Source organism: Watersipora subatra, chromosome 1, assembly GCF_963576615.1.
Source record: "Watersipora subatra chromosome 1, tzWatSuba1.1, whole genome shotgun sequence".
In the NCBI taxonomy this organism is placed as follows: domain Eukaryota; kingdom Metazoa; phylum Bryozoa; class Gymnolaemata; order Cheilostomatida; family Watersiporidae; genus Watersipora; species Watersipora subatra.
The window spans coordinates 17,426,676-17,442,158 of record NC_088708.1 but is presented as its reverse complement, the minus strand read 5'-3'; the positions used below and the strand labels follow the sequence as shown (position 1 = coordinate 17,442,158).

Below are 15,483 nucleotides of genomic sequence, written 5' to 3'. Positions count from 1 at the left end.
GCAGGTCATTTTACCTATGATGATGATAGAGCATTAAGATTTGAATTAGTGTTGTGTAAGCTGTCATTTTATTGAAAACTGTTCTGGTATATCTACCTGATGCCATTCAAGAGTAAAAGACTCAAAACAGCAGCAAATTTAAACAGAAAACTGAGCCATAGTAACCATTGAGGGCAGCTTTGCAAATGACAAAAATATAATGGTAATAATTCAGTAAATCAGCGACAAGCGGTGATGGGTCATTGTTGATAATAAGATGCGCAAGGAGCTCTACAAAGAATGTGCAGAGAAGTGCTATAGTTTATCACGAGGAGAGTATGTCTATTCATTGTCACTATTGTCACTTGAGCTGGCTAAGTCATCCTCATTGGGAAGCACGGCACTGGGAGCTACCTTCATGCCCTGCTTGTTCCTCTGCAGTATTCGTTGTCGGGCTAGCTTTGCCTGGAGTAATCAAGAGTTAGTTACAAAGTAGACCAAACAGTTTGAGCACGACTAATAAAGCTTGAGAAAGAAGCCTTTCAAAAAGGGCAATAATTCAACTGTATGAATAGCTGTCATCTCAAAATAGGGAAGTACTTAAAATGTGTGCGGTAGAAATAGATGCAAGCTGATAAAGGGGGCAGCGGAGGTATGCTTACCTGCATCATGATCTGTTCAAGTTTGGCGGGATCCTGCTCTGGGATGCCACAGTCATCATCTGACTCTTCATCCTCCCTCCAACCAAGCTCCTCTAAGAATCTACACATAATATAAAGTATCAAGCCAAGGTTAATGCCTGCGGAATGTCATGAGGACGTACTAGCTAACAATTCCCAGTCAAAATCTTATATATTTAGGCTACGGTATGTTACTTTCTATTTTCACACATCAACAGCTTAGTACAATAATGCTTCCTAGCAAAACACTGAAGGACTTATGGAAAATATCTTACTTTTTCTCCTTGTCAAGGGAACTCGATAACGGAGAGCAATCCTCATGTTCCCCGTTCTCACGAGCTTTAATAGTTGCATTTACCGTACTAGTACCATTGCTGCCATTGCTCATTGGTATCATATTAGTACGTTTAACCGGTTTCACCTGAGCTCTATACACCTTGCCTCCACTAATGTTGCTTGTTAACACTGCAACAGTAAAAAAGATTGCTGGTACATGATATCCACACAGCCGTTGGATAGTTTGATCCAATAGTAATATCAAGTGACAAAGCCAATAGTTTTTTGCTAAGCGCAACATAAAAAACAAATCTAAGCTGATACAGTAAATGTAATACAGCAGTGTAAATAAATGGATAGCTTTCCTGCTCACTTTGGTGGCACTAGCAAACAAAACGAGTGCTTTGACGCACAAACTATATCTAGCATACTTTGCTGCTGATAGAGCAACGTAAAAATATCCTAGTTTATCAAATATTTTTGCAACCATGTATAAAACGCTTAACTTTTACATTTGAGGCTTTTACATTTAAGTGAAGAAACATTATTATTGGACTGGCTCTCATTGTTATAATTATGTAAAATCTTAAACTTAGCAAAGAGGCCAGCCGCAACTACCGGGACAAAACTTACAGTTGTCATTCTGCTGGCTAGGAAACGAGTTCTTGTTGCTCGTATCTTCGCGTGTCCGCTCCTTAATGCGCCATTGAGCTGTGTTGTGACCTTGATTTGTCCGTGACTGATTGAGGACAGATGGAGCGGCTGGACCACTACAGAGTAAAGGAAACTCCTCTTCCAAGGGTTTATTTGCGGGTGCCGTATTGATGGGGGCGGGTGCAAGTCTGGTTGAAGTGCTCTCGCTGTAGCTCCCGGTTGACTGTAAATATAGTCATTAGTGTCATGCTCAATAGATATTTATGTAACCGAAATACAAGCAAAACATGATTATAGGGTTGCACCTAATCAGCAAATGAACTAACTGACCATGATACAAAGTAATGTTTGTGAAACACTAAAATGCTGTATTGTTGTCTCAGATGGTTTTGGGACACACCAAATGGTTTTGATGGGGTTTTATATACACATAATATGAATACAAACAAAACAGGTACACATACTTGAGATCTTTGAAGTTGTGTAGGGTGTTGGGGGCCAGACGACGGCCCTGATCTGTATGAATGTATATGCGCTCGTCCACCGGTAGGCCTGGAGTGATGTTGCTGATTTGGCGTAGGGATGGTGCGTTGAAATTGGCTGTAGTTCGGCGGGTCGCTAAGGCAGCTGTGTTCAGTATGACTGATGCTATGCCGATGATGGTAGGGGGGACTGTGGGGAGCCTGCTGACTGTTATGTGTAGGATTGTGTGGCTGCTCTTGCTTCTTTGACTGAAAAATGAGATAAGCAATCATGAGCGGTTTATTACGCGATACAGAATAATATAAATGTAGCTGTGCAGCTCATCCAAAGAAACTTGGTATTTTTGAAAGATTCATTCAAAGTACAGCGACAACATTAGGTATTCAGATTCAACTCGCATGCCACTCGCACATAAAACAACTTTTCTAGTCACACCATAGGGAAGGCGTGAAGCGTCATTAGTCAATGAACATTGTTCGAACTAGGATAAACCCAATACACAAAATTGATCGAGAAACAATTTTATATTGTTTTGATGGGTTGCAACATCAAGTCAGTCTTGAGAATTGTTATCAAATAGATGAGAACGAAATCAAGCGAAGTTTTCTGTCACCTTATATTTTTACTTTTTACAATACTTTGCCGTTTAGTGACAACCTGTAAACCAACCTTACCGGTTGGTTTGTGACTGATGAAATGTATAGCAAATCCATACCACAATTCTAAGGAAATTATAAAGCATTTCATTTAAGAAAAACTGAGAGCAAATCGTGCAAAACTTTCATGAAATATTTTTAGCAGCCCATATTTTTTTCTGTCAAGAATCTATGCGATCACATAGAATTCCATAATTTGACGAAAGCAAATTTCCATGATAAAACAACCACATTGAGACGATGGAAAACAACAATTCAGATCATTGTCATACCCAGAAGGCATCTACTAGCGACATTTTGCATTTGACCTCTATGTCTTTACTTTCAGACACAAAGCATGCCAAGCAAAGCATTTAAAAATAAAGGGAATTATTATAATGTGGAGAAATAGCACCAACCTACATTTAAGATGCTTAAATGCTACAAAATAAGTTGTCACAAAAAATAATGCGAAATACACATGTAGGTCTCCACAAGATAACCAGGACAATCAACTCCCATATAATGCCAGTTTTGTAGGAATATTTAAGTTTAGATAGAAACTAATAAAGTATCATTAGGTATGGCTATCAGTGTTCAATCTGAAATCATTTGGACTTGTCCGTAAGCCAAACATGAAACGGCAAAATCAGTAATTAGACTATTCCAAACTATGCTTGCAATCAGCTTGGTTGTTGGCTACTAAATTAAAAGTTGGTATTTTATGTCTCCTGCTAGAGACAATCACAAAGCTACTTATTGATTTGTTTTTTTACGGCCATTGCATGAGATCATATAAAGACTCAGTCTTGCTTATAATTATGCCATTTATTTTGTTACAGTAAGATTGCTGCCATCACAAAAAAATTTAGACAGTAATTTATATGGATACCATGCAATTATACAGAGCAATGCACAATAAAGAAAATATTTCACATTGAAAGACGATAGAATATCCCATCAACTTTTTTATTGCATGTTTCTCTAAATAAAAATGAAAAATTTTGATAGACAAAACATTTTGTTTTTTGTTTACAGCTGCCATAGTTGATACATATTTTTAATACTCCCGCCAGCATTTACCGCTTCTTATTCACTTACCACAAATGTCAAGGTTAAACAGATTTACTGCGATACCCTACAAAGGTTAACCACAACCAGAAATATCCTCTGATGCTTCAACTGCAATTGAGTGAACTGGTTTACCTTAGTAAATATTAGAGAATATGTTAAAGATTGAGTCTGACAATCCCAAGTCAACGCTAACTAGGACTTGGAAAGAAGTGAACCCACTTACATTTTGTGTGGCTTCAGGTAATTTCAACCATGCAGGTGCAAAGTCGATAGATCTGTTAGTTGAATGTGCCATTAATACCCTCTCATATCGTACACCTTTCTTCAGCACTAAAAAGACAGCATGCAACAATGTATTTAATACAGTCTTTCATTGACGATGTTTCATATGATGAAAATATTCAATAGTTGTCTTTTAGATTATGACAACAATATAAAACAGTTATCACAGAAAAACACAACAGCCACTAATCATCCAAAAATGGTATTACGAAAATTGCAGTAATCCAATTTAAAATCAATTAAAGACAGTGATGAACAAAAGTCTGAGTACACTCCAGACCAAAGTGGGATTTCTAAGTTCTCACGAGACAAACTATATACCGTTGAATGCGTAATTTCTTGTAGATTCAAACAAAACCCGTTTTGTCACCAGATGATTGCACAAGTTACACAGAAATGAGTGCACAGGTGTCTATTCCACCAAATACTATAGTAATGAATAACTGGTTTTGATAGTCTTATTTGAATACTTGAAATAACACTTTTACACAGCTTGGCATTACTGAAAAGGGTCAATAGGGTGTAATTAGCGGTGTAGTCTCGATGCTTGATTGATCCGCCCTTGGCTCTGATCACCAGCTTGCAGCACTTCGGCATACTTATAAACAGTTTCACCACAAGCTTCTATGTGGCTGTGTGGTTCCATGTCTTAATGATACTTTCAATCAGCGATTTTTTTCAGGGTTTGACTCGTCCTTCCCTGATCATCTGCCAAGTTTTTATTTAGACAAATTTTGGGTTGGTTATTGGTTTGATAAGTTTTTGAGGCGCTCCACTCTTTTTTACAGCACCAATCTTTCACCATGGTACATTGTCTTTTACACATCTCCAGAGTGATTGTGGGTGGTGAAGGTGGACTCATCTGAAAACAAAACTATCCTCTGTTGAGCATAGTTACAGAACTGATGACACCTGACCCACTATAGTCTCCTTTTGTGTGGCTCGACCAAGAGGCACACAAAATGCATTTTACACTCACGCATCCCGTTATCTCAGAGACGTCTCCTGTTGGTATGTGGATGGACAGTAGAATCCACCCTTCCCTTCCAGACTTTGATGAGCTCAGGATGAGCCATGTGTCAGTTTGCAAGAGAGAGTCACCCTAATAACTCATCTACTCGCTGTGTGGTTGTCCTCAGGCGTGCAGCAAAGCTGTATCGACAACTGTGTGAACTCCATTCTTGTTTCACTCCACCCTCTCAGCAATCTATCTCACATCTTTTCCTGCTTGCGAAGGTGAATGATCACTCCTTGCTAGTGATGTGGTCATAATTTACCGCTCTCTACTGATTTACACTTGTAAAGATATTTATGATGAACCCCAAATTTGCGCTTTCTTTGAAAATGCACAGCAGTCCTTCACACTTCAAAATTCAGCCTGTGATTGCTGAAACCTTGGAATTTTCCATGCACTTTACAAAAACCTTTCTTTGTCTTCAAAGTGATTCTATGGCCATTTTAATTTCAACTAAACCAGGTTAGGGCATTGTAGTAATTAGCAGATATCAATGCCTGTCACTGATCTCGTACTAGTAATTCGATCATCATACAATGTGTATAATATTAATCTAGAAACCTTGGGGTTTGATTTGATACTAAGTATGATATATCTTAAGGAGATTAGATGCGTTACATGACATGAGAAAAAAGAGTGTCAATAGCACTAAAAACTCTGTGAATTCCAAGAATTTTGTCCATCACTGCAATAATCTGTACATACTTTTATCGACAAAAAAATGGATGGTCACACCAATAATAAAAATTGATGACTATCTAAATACGCTTGGTCAATGTTTGCCAACTGTATGGCCATACAAGGAACCAGGTGCTGTCATTGAAAGCAGATGTACTACTAGATCTTACCATTTCTGAATAAGAGTGATAATAACACTATTTCTTCCCGAGAGTAGTTACAGAATTTTCCAGGACTAGTAATCAAGTTAGTCTCCCGGACCAGTTCTACTTCACTAGTCTTTCAGTTGTCACATCAATTCTTTCCAGAGCTTTGGTCACACTTGGTCAATAGAGACACTAGACAGCCGGCAAGAATATACCGCAATGCTAGTCACTTAATCTCTTTGCTAATAAATTCGCTGTTTGATGTGATTCAGTTGAAATCTGGGAAGGAAATATGGCCAATATATTAACACTAAAAGCGTAATGGGCAAACACATAAAAATGAAGGAAACACTATACTATGTAACTGTGTAGAGTTCCTTTTTGCAATATTTTAATCAACTTAGTGAGAAAAGCATCATGGTCTTTGACATGGTGCAGTTTCCTGCTAATATTTTTCATATAACACATCTACTAAATCAGCTGGTCATAGAATCACCCCATATACTAGGCCTAAATTAAATGTTAAACAATCCGGAAAAGCCATGTTGTCAAAGAAACCGAGTTATTGACAAAATGAGATCATTGCAAAGAGGCTAACATAGTGAATAGAGGGTTGCAACTTTACTCTACTGTCAGCCGGGTCCACCAATGCATTAACGAATTGATAAGTAAAATGACAAAGATGCGTCACCAACAAACTAAACAAAATCCTAAAGACATACAGAAAAAGATCATATAATTATCATTTAAACTCTATGCTAAGGAAACATTGTCTTATAGTATGAAGTTTGAAGGGTACTCGATGAAAAATACACATCTTCGATTTTACACAGCAGACATTGCATACATATAATTATTGCAGATCAGTGTAGACACAAACCGCAATGACCATTTTACTACGATGTTATCCTTAATCAATAGGTGTAGGACAGAAAGAAAATAATATAGAGGTTAGGAAAGTTTAACAAAACATGAAAATTTAAATCGTTTGGTTATTTTGTCACAATCAAAGTGAAATAGTAGAAGTTGGCTACATAACTACACTGGAATAATAATAAACAACTGGCTCATGGTTTAGCGCTAAGTAAGGTGACTCTAGTTGAAAGCCAAATGTTGACTCTTGTTTCTCGCAGATGAAAGCAAAGACCATTTAACAAGTTTAGTGCATTATCTATATACCACTTGACCGTATCGTACAAAATGGTTGAATTTAGTCAATGCAGTAACAAGGTGTGGGGCTATTATTAAAGCATGCCTAGCATTAGTTAGCCATGCATTTATATAAATTTAGAGTTCCTGTGCAATAAGTTATAGATACTCCCGCTTGGTTTTCAATAAAAACATAGTTTAGTCAGAATAAATCCGAGTTGGCTAGATGTTAAGATACATTGATTAACTGTGACAATAGCTACCTGGGATGAGGTTACTACACCTTTTTATTTTTAAACACAATATTTTCATAATAACTGCTGTTCTTAAAATATAATTGTCTGCGCTGTAACGTTTTGGCTACACATTGCCAACGGCTCCCAAAATCATCGACGTTTGTCGATTCCTTCATATTTTATTTAAATAAAGCAATTGTAATAATACACATTATGAGCATGATATGTTGTGTTATTAATTTACTGGTGAGTGGTAACACTATAGAATTACGTGACAAATGGCTAACAAGCGAAATAGAGGTAACACGGCGAAATTATTTGTCGTGACAGCATGTTTAAAATAACTGTTAATCATCTTATGGTTGTGCATGACTTTACGATATCACACTAACCAAATCAACATTGATCACATACAAACTAATTAAAATCGTTTCTTTCGACAAAATACTGTTTAAGCCGATAGAGTGATTAAATACTGTACGTTGTATAAATAATTTGTTGTTTATTTCCATATCATCTATACGACAGAATTCGAATAGCTGCAGAAACGATGTAAACCTACCAAAAAGTGTAGGCTGAACTAAAGACGACTGTGAAATTTTCCACTAGTGTTAACACCAGAACATAAGTCGATTGTAGAAGCTCGAAGATGAAAAACGTTTCTAAAAGATAGACTCGACCAATTACGCAAAATGTACTACGATGACCTTGACACCTTGTCCACAGCGCTATCTAGCGGCATCCGAACGCGCATACACAAACTTTAATCATCGATCAGAGTAAACAACTCCAAAATATGAAAAGACCATTTTATTTACCGAAACATTATCGCCCCTTCATTCTTTGCTTAACCTTTTCACACGTCCCAATTTAGTACACATACAACGTCAATTAAGCACCACAATTGTTTGTAAGTATAGTGCAATGCTTAGTAGGTGTCAGCTATGTCAGTTTATCTGCTGTTGCTGAAGAGTTTTAAAACCAGTAGCCAAACAAAATGCTGTAGTCACTTACTAGCCCAACAGCTCAAATCAATTACATACGCATCTAGCTCTTGCCATCATACAAAATAGACAACTTAGGTTTGCGTCATTAAATTTTATTGAATAAATCATTGCTGATTAAATAGAATAAATCGTATGATATTCAATAATCTAACACTTGATATATTAATGGCTCTCTCCCTTTTTCCCTGCTACTCGTTTGAAGTCATTCATATTAGTAGTACTAATTGCAGAGCCAATAAAAGACAGCTTGTCTATTTTAGTGGTCTCCTCCCCACCTTGATTATCCTTCACAAAAACAGTTATAGACTGTACATTCTGAAACTTGACAAACTTCAAATTGATGATGCTATCAGCACTCATGTCATCTGGTGTCAGCGAGAATTCTTGAACAGCAACCATAGCTTCCGCAGAATCAAAGTCGGGTGTGTGTGGTAAATTGGCAAATAATTTTATGTTCTTCGGAGCTGTTGGTCCTTCCGCTTGAAGTTTAAATGAGTGAAGTTTAACATTTTGAGTGAATGCAATTGTGATTAGCAGCTGCTCATCAACATCTGACTCTAAATAACCGCTTTTTTCTAACAAGTTGGCCAACACGTGGTCATCAGACTGATTGAGACATTCTGACTTGCTCGCATCAACAAGGGAGCCCAAATTTATTTGCCCTTTTGGAAGGCCAGGCTCATCTTCACCCGCTTCAGCCACACCTTCCACATTTTTCTTGACAAAGTCCTCAAGCGCTTTAGGATTCGCTCCTACAACATTCATTAAATTTCATTTAATTCAATGAGGAAGAGACGGTCATTAACATCTCACAGACCATTTGTGATGGTCTGTGAGATGTTTGTATGCCCAACTGCTAACAAATATTAGATGTTCATGCTTGCCATTGATACAGATGTTAGAAGTCACAAGTTTCTAGGATTCCTAGATAATCCAGTAAACTTCTACCCAAAACTTGGCGAATATAAATCAAACATGAAACAATTTTCATATGTATAACGATTGATTTTTTTAACTTGTCATTATAGTCAGTTGTAGAGTTTATTTAGTGCAGCTGTGAGATATTTCTCTAAATATACAACACCATTCTCCTTCTTAGCTATATCCATTTTCATCGTCATTTAGACGCGTATGTAAAGACGCAAATGAAATCTGAATAGTATTGGTTTCAATTGAAAACAATGAATAGGGCTCCTTCCGGCTAGCAACTACATGCACTATCAAATAGCTGGCCATTTTGTTCTGCTAAAACAAACTCGACTAACTATCACTACCTACTTGTTATTCCAACAACAAGACACTAAAGATGTTCTAAAACATGCAAACTCATTCACATAGTAGTTTTTATTAAGTTAGTATTATGTAAAATTTTAAATTGTCTACTTGAATGAAAGCACAACAAGCTTTTCCTACCGCTTAGTAGTACAGCTAGTTTTCAGTGCTATATATATTCAACTTAATAATCAAAAACATTTACTTGTAGCTAAATTTTTGAACTCAATATTAGGTAACAAATGCCAAACATTTTTGTGTTTGTATAAGATTTCGTACAAAATATTACAAAAATGTAACGCGGAAAACTAATTATTTGAAATAGTTTACAACATGTCAAATGTGCCAACACAATGTAGACAACACAAAGGTCCTGCACCCTAAATATTCTCAGTGGGATTCATACAGCATATACCGTAAAACCTCTAATTGAACACTATGGCGCTCTATTTTTCAACTCTTCCTCTATAGTGTCGGTCAGTCGGAGGTGGCATTCAAATAGAGGCTGGCGATGAAGTGACATTCAAACAGAGGCTGGCGGTGTATTTTTCAAATGGTTCGTCAGAATTTTCGCAAGATAAATTTAGCCATTTTATGGGTGAAGCGAATGTCGCCTATACTTTGCCCTCTCTCACTCTGGTGGAGCAATATTAAACCTTTTAGATGCAATGAATCTGCTAACTTACCTCAAACTCGTCAAAAATCTCTTAATAAATATGCATTGAGAAACCGAGAAATATGTCTACAAGTTGATATCTATTGCTTGAAATTAACCGGCGATTATATTATAGCCTATGCCTTGCTTTGCAATTTGTTGGAGCGTTCAATTTTCATTTCATTCTAAATTTAAAGACATATTTTCATTTATAACTAAAAGTTCATTGCACTCATTGATATGTTTGCTAAAATTTGCAGCCAAAATTAGCTTTTTAGGTGCAATAGAAGAGGAGTTACGAGCCTCGATCAATTGTGCTATGATGCTATCAAATAATATGCTATAAATCTGCAAATTTAAAAATTATATAATGATAATCTATCAAATGCTACAAATATATATATATTAGTTGAATGCCCGCCGTTGCCTGAGTAATAAAAAGTCTTTGAACAGAAAATTTATTTTTATGTAACATATATACAACATTTACTTTTACTTACATTTTACTTACATTTACTTTTTCAAACAACTGTAACTTTTAAATTTCATATCATGAAAGAAGTGGTTTGTTGAAATAAATTAGAAGGAAAAATTGCACTGTAAAGGTGTTTAAATGTGAAATCATTAGCAAGTAATGGCTAAATATAGTCGGTTTTGCTACAATTACAAAGAAAAATTATTTGGTATACGATTATACGACTTTAGTTCGTTTTAGTGTTGGCATCATAAGGCCAAAATATCGTATAGACGTATAGAGTGGTATAGAAACCCATAGTAATTATCTAATGCAATCACTGCCTGGTAAAAATCATCATCATTAAAAAAAGTAATAAAACAATATGTTAATCTTAGTAACTACAGTTACCTACAATAACTTTAGTGCATTTTGTGGTTATGATCAGCAAGAAAATGAAACTATGTGCAGAATTCTTACCTTCGAGACAGACGTGTAACATAAACGCTGAATCTAATTTATATGAATTTAGCTTACTAAAAACATACTTGAAGGAAGTTTTAGTACGCATTTTAGTGAACTTTTAACCAAAATTTTATCACTTATCTGTTTGCAAACCCATTTTTACCATAACGGATGATGCTGAACTGAGATACAATCCCCAAATTTTAGTTTCAAAAGAAATTATTGTTGATATGGTTTTTTGGAAAACAAATTAGCTCTAGTACGGAGAAGACGAAAAAGCAGCGTGTTTCATAGAATTAATAGAGTTCATAGCGTTTCAATTATTACATAATTTAGCGTGTGAAATCGGGAAAATGATGTATACAGTATAACTTATAGTAAGAGCTATGAATCGTAAGAACCTGCGGAGACTCGTGGTTATACAATTGGATTACCAACTTGCAGTTGCAGTTTTCATGAGTTCCAATCCAGCAGGATGCGAGATTTTAATACCAAGATTTTAATAGCTATAGTTGGACATACCAAAGAAAATACACACAAATTTTGAGAAATATATATATATATATATATATAGATAGAATCATGAACAGGTGACATAAACGAACGATAATTATATTACATACAGACACAAAAATTAACGTTTGTAAAACAAAAATATTTGCGTCGTTTGCTCGGATAACTGCGCTTTGATTGTTGCTTTTGATGGAATGAGCTTCTTCTGGTTATACAATACCTTCCACAATGTCTTCTAACCTCAACTCTTCTACACTGCTGAACTAGTCAGATATTAGCATTCAAACAATTTTTTAGCAGAGCAATACTTTGATGCGTTGCATTTAGCACAAATGCAATGCGTAAAAGTTTTGTTCGCTAAACGTAACCTTTGGTCTAAAACTAGTCATTTATCTACCATCATAAATTTAAACTGTTTTTTATATGTATGTACTTCGAATTATCAAGACCGCGTTAAACAATGTACTTTTATTAGCCTGAGAGAGTTATTAATTATTTCTATGGTGTTGCTTTTAAAGATTTAACAAAAAAATGAAGCCTTGGAGTTGGACGAAATGATTGATTGTTATTGATGTAAATGACTCATTATTAAAAAGATTATGTAGACACCTTTTCACTGATCACTTGATATTATGGGTTCATAAAGATCAAAGATTGTCTAAGTGACGGTCAAGTGGAGGTAGCATTCAAATAAAGATGGTGTTCAATTAGAGGTATTACGGTGTATACGATCATATGTGTGTATATGTAAAAAAAAGTAAGTGGCAAAAAAGGTGCAGCAAAAATGACTTGCAACTTGAAAGTGTATTTAAATGACAAATCATATAAAACATTTCAGTTTCAAGTCACATAGTCATGGGTTGCAATGACTGAAACAGCACCACCCATGAATGAATACTAATAAAAATTGAAATGGTAATGAATAACTTATTAAATTACAATTGGTTGCTCTTAAGTTCATTGCCCAACACTGCGAGTAGACAAGTCACATAATACGTAGGTATAGATGCATCCTATGCCAACTTGTACGAAAGTTATTTCAGATTTTAAATCGAAAACTGCATCTTCCAACTTGCCCAATGCGGAAACATGTTGTGACTGTGTTTATAATTGGCCACCAAACCTGTATAATTAACGGTAACTTGGTCATACTAAACTGTGTGACCGTACAAATGTTTTATTTCCTGCATATCGATTTTCACTACCTGTAATTATAAGCACATTCGCTGGTACTACTGATTCATCTAAGCAGTGACTTTAATGTGCACTAGAATATGGCCATCTTTGACAATCTGGCCATTTTTAATATATATATGCAGTAAAAATGTTTAATCTTATAATACTAAATAAATTTTTTTAAAGGCTGTTGTTAGCTGATAGTTTACTTTTAAAACATTCTGTAACTATACTTTTTGCTCAACCTCATAAGTGGGGCTCCATCGAAAGCCATATGTGTTGTTTGTTGATTAGGAATATTACAAAAGAATAGAAGCAGTCGACAAGATATTTGAAGTGATTACAAGTTTGTTGATTGTCTAGGCTAGCTGTATGATAAGTAATTCTACAAATATTTACCACGCAGTTCGTCCACTTTCTGTTTATTTTTGAAACAGAGGAACGTTGGCATAGCCGTAACCCCATACGTCTGCGCTACATCCTCTAGTTCGTCAACGTCGACTTTCAAAAAAAGTGCTTGGCTGTATGTGTTGCTCAGCTGTTCGTATAAGGGCGCCACAGCCTTACACGGCCCACACCAGGTAGCAAAAAAATCCACAAAGACAGGCTTGGCCCCAACCTGTTGCAATGTCTGTTGAAACTGAGAAGATTGTTGAAGAGTCACGACTACCATTGCGACTATTAAAATAATGGTCAAAATTACACGAAAGGTGAAGAAATGAATCAGCTCCTTTCACCAATAAGTGTGAGCGACGTCGATACCCGATAATAATAATATGAAAAACATTTTCTTGTAATTAAAACTTTGGTTCGGAGGCACTTCCGGTGTAACAACTTGATAGTACAATGAAGTAGAATGAGTGATCTTTGCTTTTACAGAGGAGATTACTCCTTGATTAGATGTTTCAAGAGTAAACAACTCTTTGTTTACATGACTTGGGGAACCAAAGATTATAGCCTGAAATTATGGTGTGAGCCTAGCATTAACAGGTAAGTTAGTAACCAGTCAACGAGTTATCATAGGTAAAGTTCAAACAACAATAAATGTAAGGTTATAGGTAGGTTATAGTGTAAATGCTTACACTATAACCTACCAAAATAAGGAAGGAGCTTTCAAAACTCTACTTTATAATTTTTGACAAAATTGATCTAAAGATTTGAAGATTTTTGAATATGAAAAACAAAAATTTGCTTATTAGGGCTTGGTGGCTTAGGTATTATTGAACTACTTCTGCATAACCTGCAAACTTACTTGACATTTTTTGCAAAATAAAGAATAATCTCAACTTTTTGACCAATATTTTTTATTATACAAGGTCGATTTATCAAGATGTATGCTTCTGTAACCAGACTCCTTGATTTAAAATGAAAATTATGCCTATTCATTGTACCAAAATAACTCATATTGCCATATCACTAAATGTTTTCATATGAAAGTATGTTTTAAACCTGTAACAATTTGCATGTTTTTCACATAAAATATAGATTTATCCAAAAATAAAAACAAATATTTCATTCATTCTGCTGTTGGCATTTTAAGTTCTGGCACTGATGAAAGCTTTCACAAAAAATATTGTCTATTTTTTGCTCAGCACTGCTAAAGAGTGGCTCACTAAAGATTTACAAAGGATTATTTCAAAAATAAAAAGAAAGTTGCCATTTCGTCATGACCATTAATTTATTAAAACTAAATAAAACTAAGATCAAATATATGCTATATAGCTGAGAAAGCGCACCATCAAGGAAACAAATTATAATGTAATTCCTACAATCTACTTTTTCCAAATGATACCTATCCGATAAAACAAAAAACATTCAAGTCACTATCAAGGTTTTTAATACACATACTTATATGTACACATAAAAAGCTTCAAAATTTTGTATCAAAGGGCCGTAGGTAGCCTGGAATCTCCAAAAATATGACAAGCTTGATAACATCATTTTAATTTTAGGAAAGTCTTTTTCATCCTGTTTTATTATTGCACTATACCTAACAAGTTTTATTATTGTTTATGAAAGTGCAAGCTGGAAGGCAATACTATAAATATATTACTGTGGTATAAGGCAATTAAAGGCCTTGAAAGGTTTTACCATAACAACCATCAATACATGGTATTACAAGTGTTGGTTTTTCAATCAGCTTAACACAATGATTAAACAAGCTGTTATGTGTCGAAAGCAATCATCTAAGTCTCTTGAGTTTTAATAATCCTGCAATAAGATGCTCCATGCTTAGTTCTCAGGTAGTAACTAGTTACAAGTGAAAAATATAGTTGTTATACTTTTTAGTAGGAAAAATTTTCAAAGTGCTTTCTAATAGCAGACTGAGCAGTGATGAGTTTTATTGACAATTATAAGTGTTTTATTCCATTTATTCATACAAACTATCTTTCTATATGTATCTATTGGTAGCTTATAATGGTGATGCCATTTAACGGTGAAAAGATTTTGGCAGAGGGCTAAACAATTTTGTAATTTAAACAAGTTGCGGTTGTTGTTATTCCTTAAGCGTAATATAAAAATGATAAGCACAAAGCCTTGATAAACAAGCCTGCTTAACCTCACTGCAGCTTTTCTCTACTGCGTTCATCAAGTTAGATTGTTTGTTAGCCAGAAAGGACATATACTGACAATAATAAAGTTAACATTCAATC

General features: G+C 35.2%; 2 protein-coding genes across 2 annotated transcripts; both read right to left on the bottom strand.

Annotated features, from left to right (window-relative positions):
• Positions 1 to 45: 45 nt before the first annotated feature.
• Positions 46 to 7,976, bottom strand: LOC137392491 (vasculin-like). The gene is made up of 8 exons (XM_068079012.1): positions 7,850 to 7,976; positions 5,927 to 6,181; positions 4,005 to 4,111; positions 2,054 to 2,320; positions 1,569 to 1,812; positions 935 to 1,124; positions 642 to 741; positions 46 to 444 (listed from the first exon to the last, which is right to left on the bottom strand). The coding sequence occupies exons 3-8, from the start codon at positions 4,074 to 4,076 to the stop codon at positions 322 to 324; spliced, it is 996 nt and encodes a 331-aa protein (XP_067935113.1). The 5' UTR covers positions 4,077 to 4,111; positions 5,927 to 6,181; positions 7,850 to 7,976; the 3' UTR covers positions 46 to 321.
• Positions 7,977 to 8,376: 400 nt separating this feature from the next.
• Positions 8,377 to 13,555, bottom strand: LOC137400513 (thioredoxin-like protein 1). Its single transcript, XM_068086842.1, has 2 exons — positions 13,229 to 13,555; positions 8,377 to 9,046 (listed from the first exon to the last, which is right to left on the bottom strand). The coding sequence occupies exons 1-2, from the start codon at positions 13,500 to 13,502 to the stop codon at positions 8,457 to 8,459; spliced, it is 864 nt and encodes a 287-aa protein (XP_067942943.1). The 5' UTR covers positions 13,503 to 13,555; the 3' UTR covers positions 8,377 to 8,456.
• Between the last annotated feature and the right edge of the window lie 1,928 nt (positions 13,556 to 15,483).

Coding starts and splice junctions, on each gene's coding strand:
- LOC137400513 (XM_068086842.1), bottom strand. CDS start 13,502: ATGGTAGTCGTGACTCTTCAACAATCTTCTCAGTTTCAACAGACATTG. Junction 9,047..13,228: donor GAAAGTGGACGAACTGCGTG/GTAAATATTTGT, acceptor TGAATGTTGTAG/GAGCGAATCCTAAAGCGCTT.
- LOC137392491 (XM_068079012.1), bottom strand. CDS start 4,076: ATGGCACATTCAACTAACAGATCTATCGACTTTGCACCTGCATGGTTG. Junction 2,321..4,004: donor TACCTGAAGCCACACAAAAT/GTAAGTGGGTTC, acceptor CTCATTTTTCAG/TCAAAGAAGCAAGAGCAGCC. Junction 742..934: donor TCCCTTGACAAGGAGAAAAA/GTAAGATATTTT, acceptor TATTATGTGTAG/ATTCTTAGAGGAGCTTGGTT.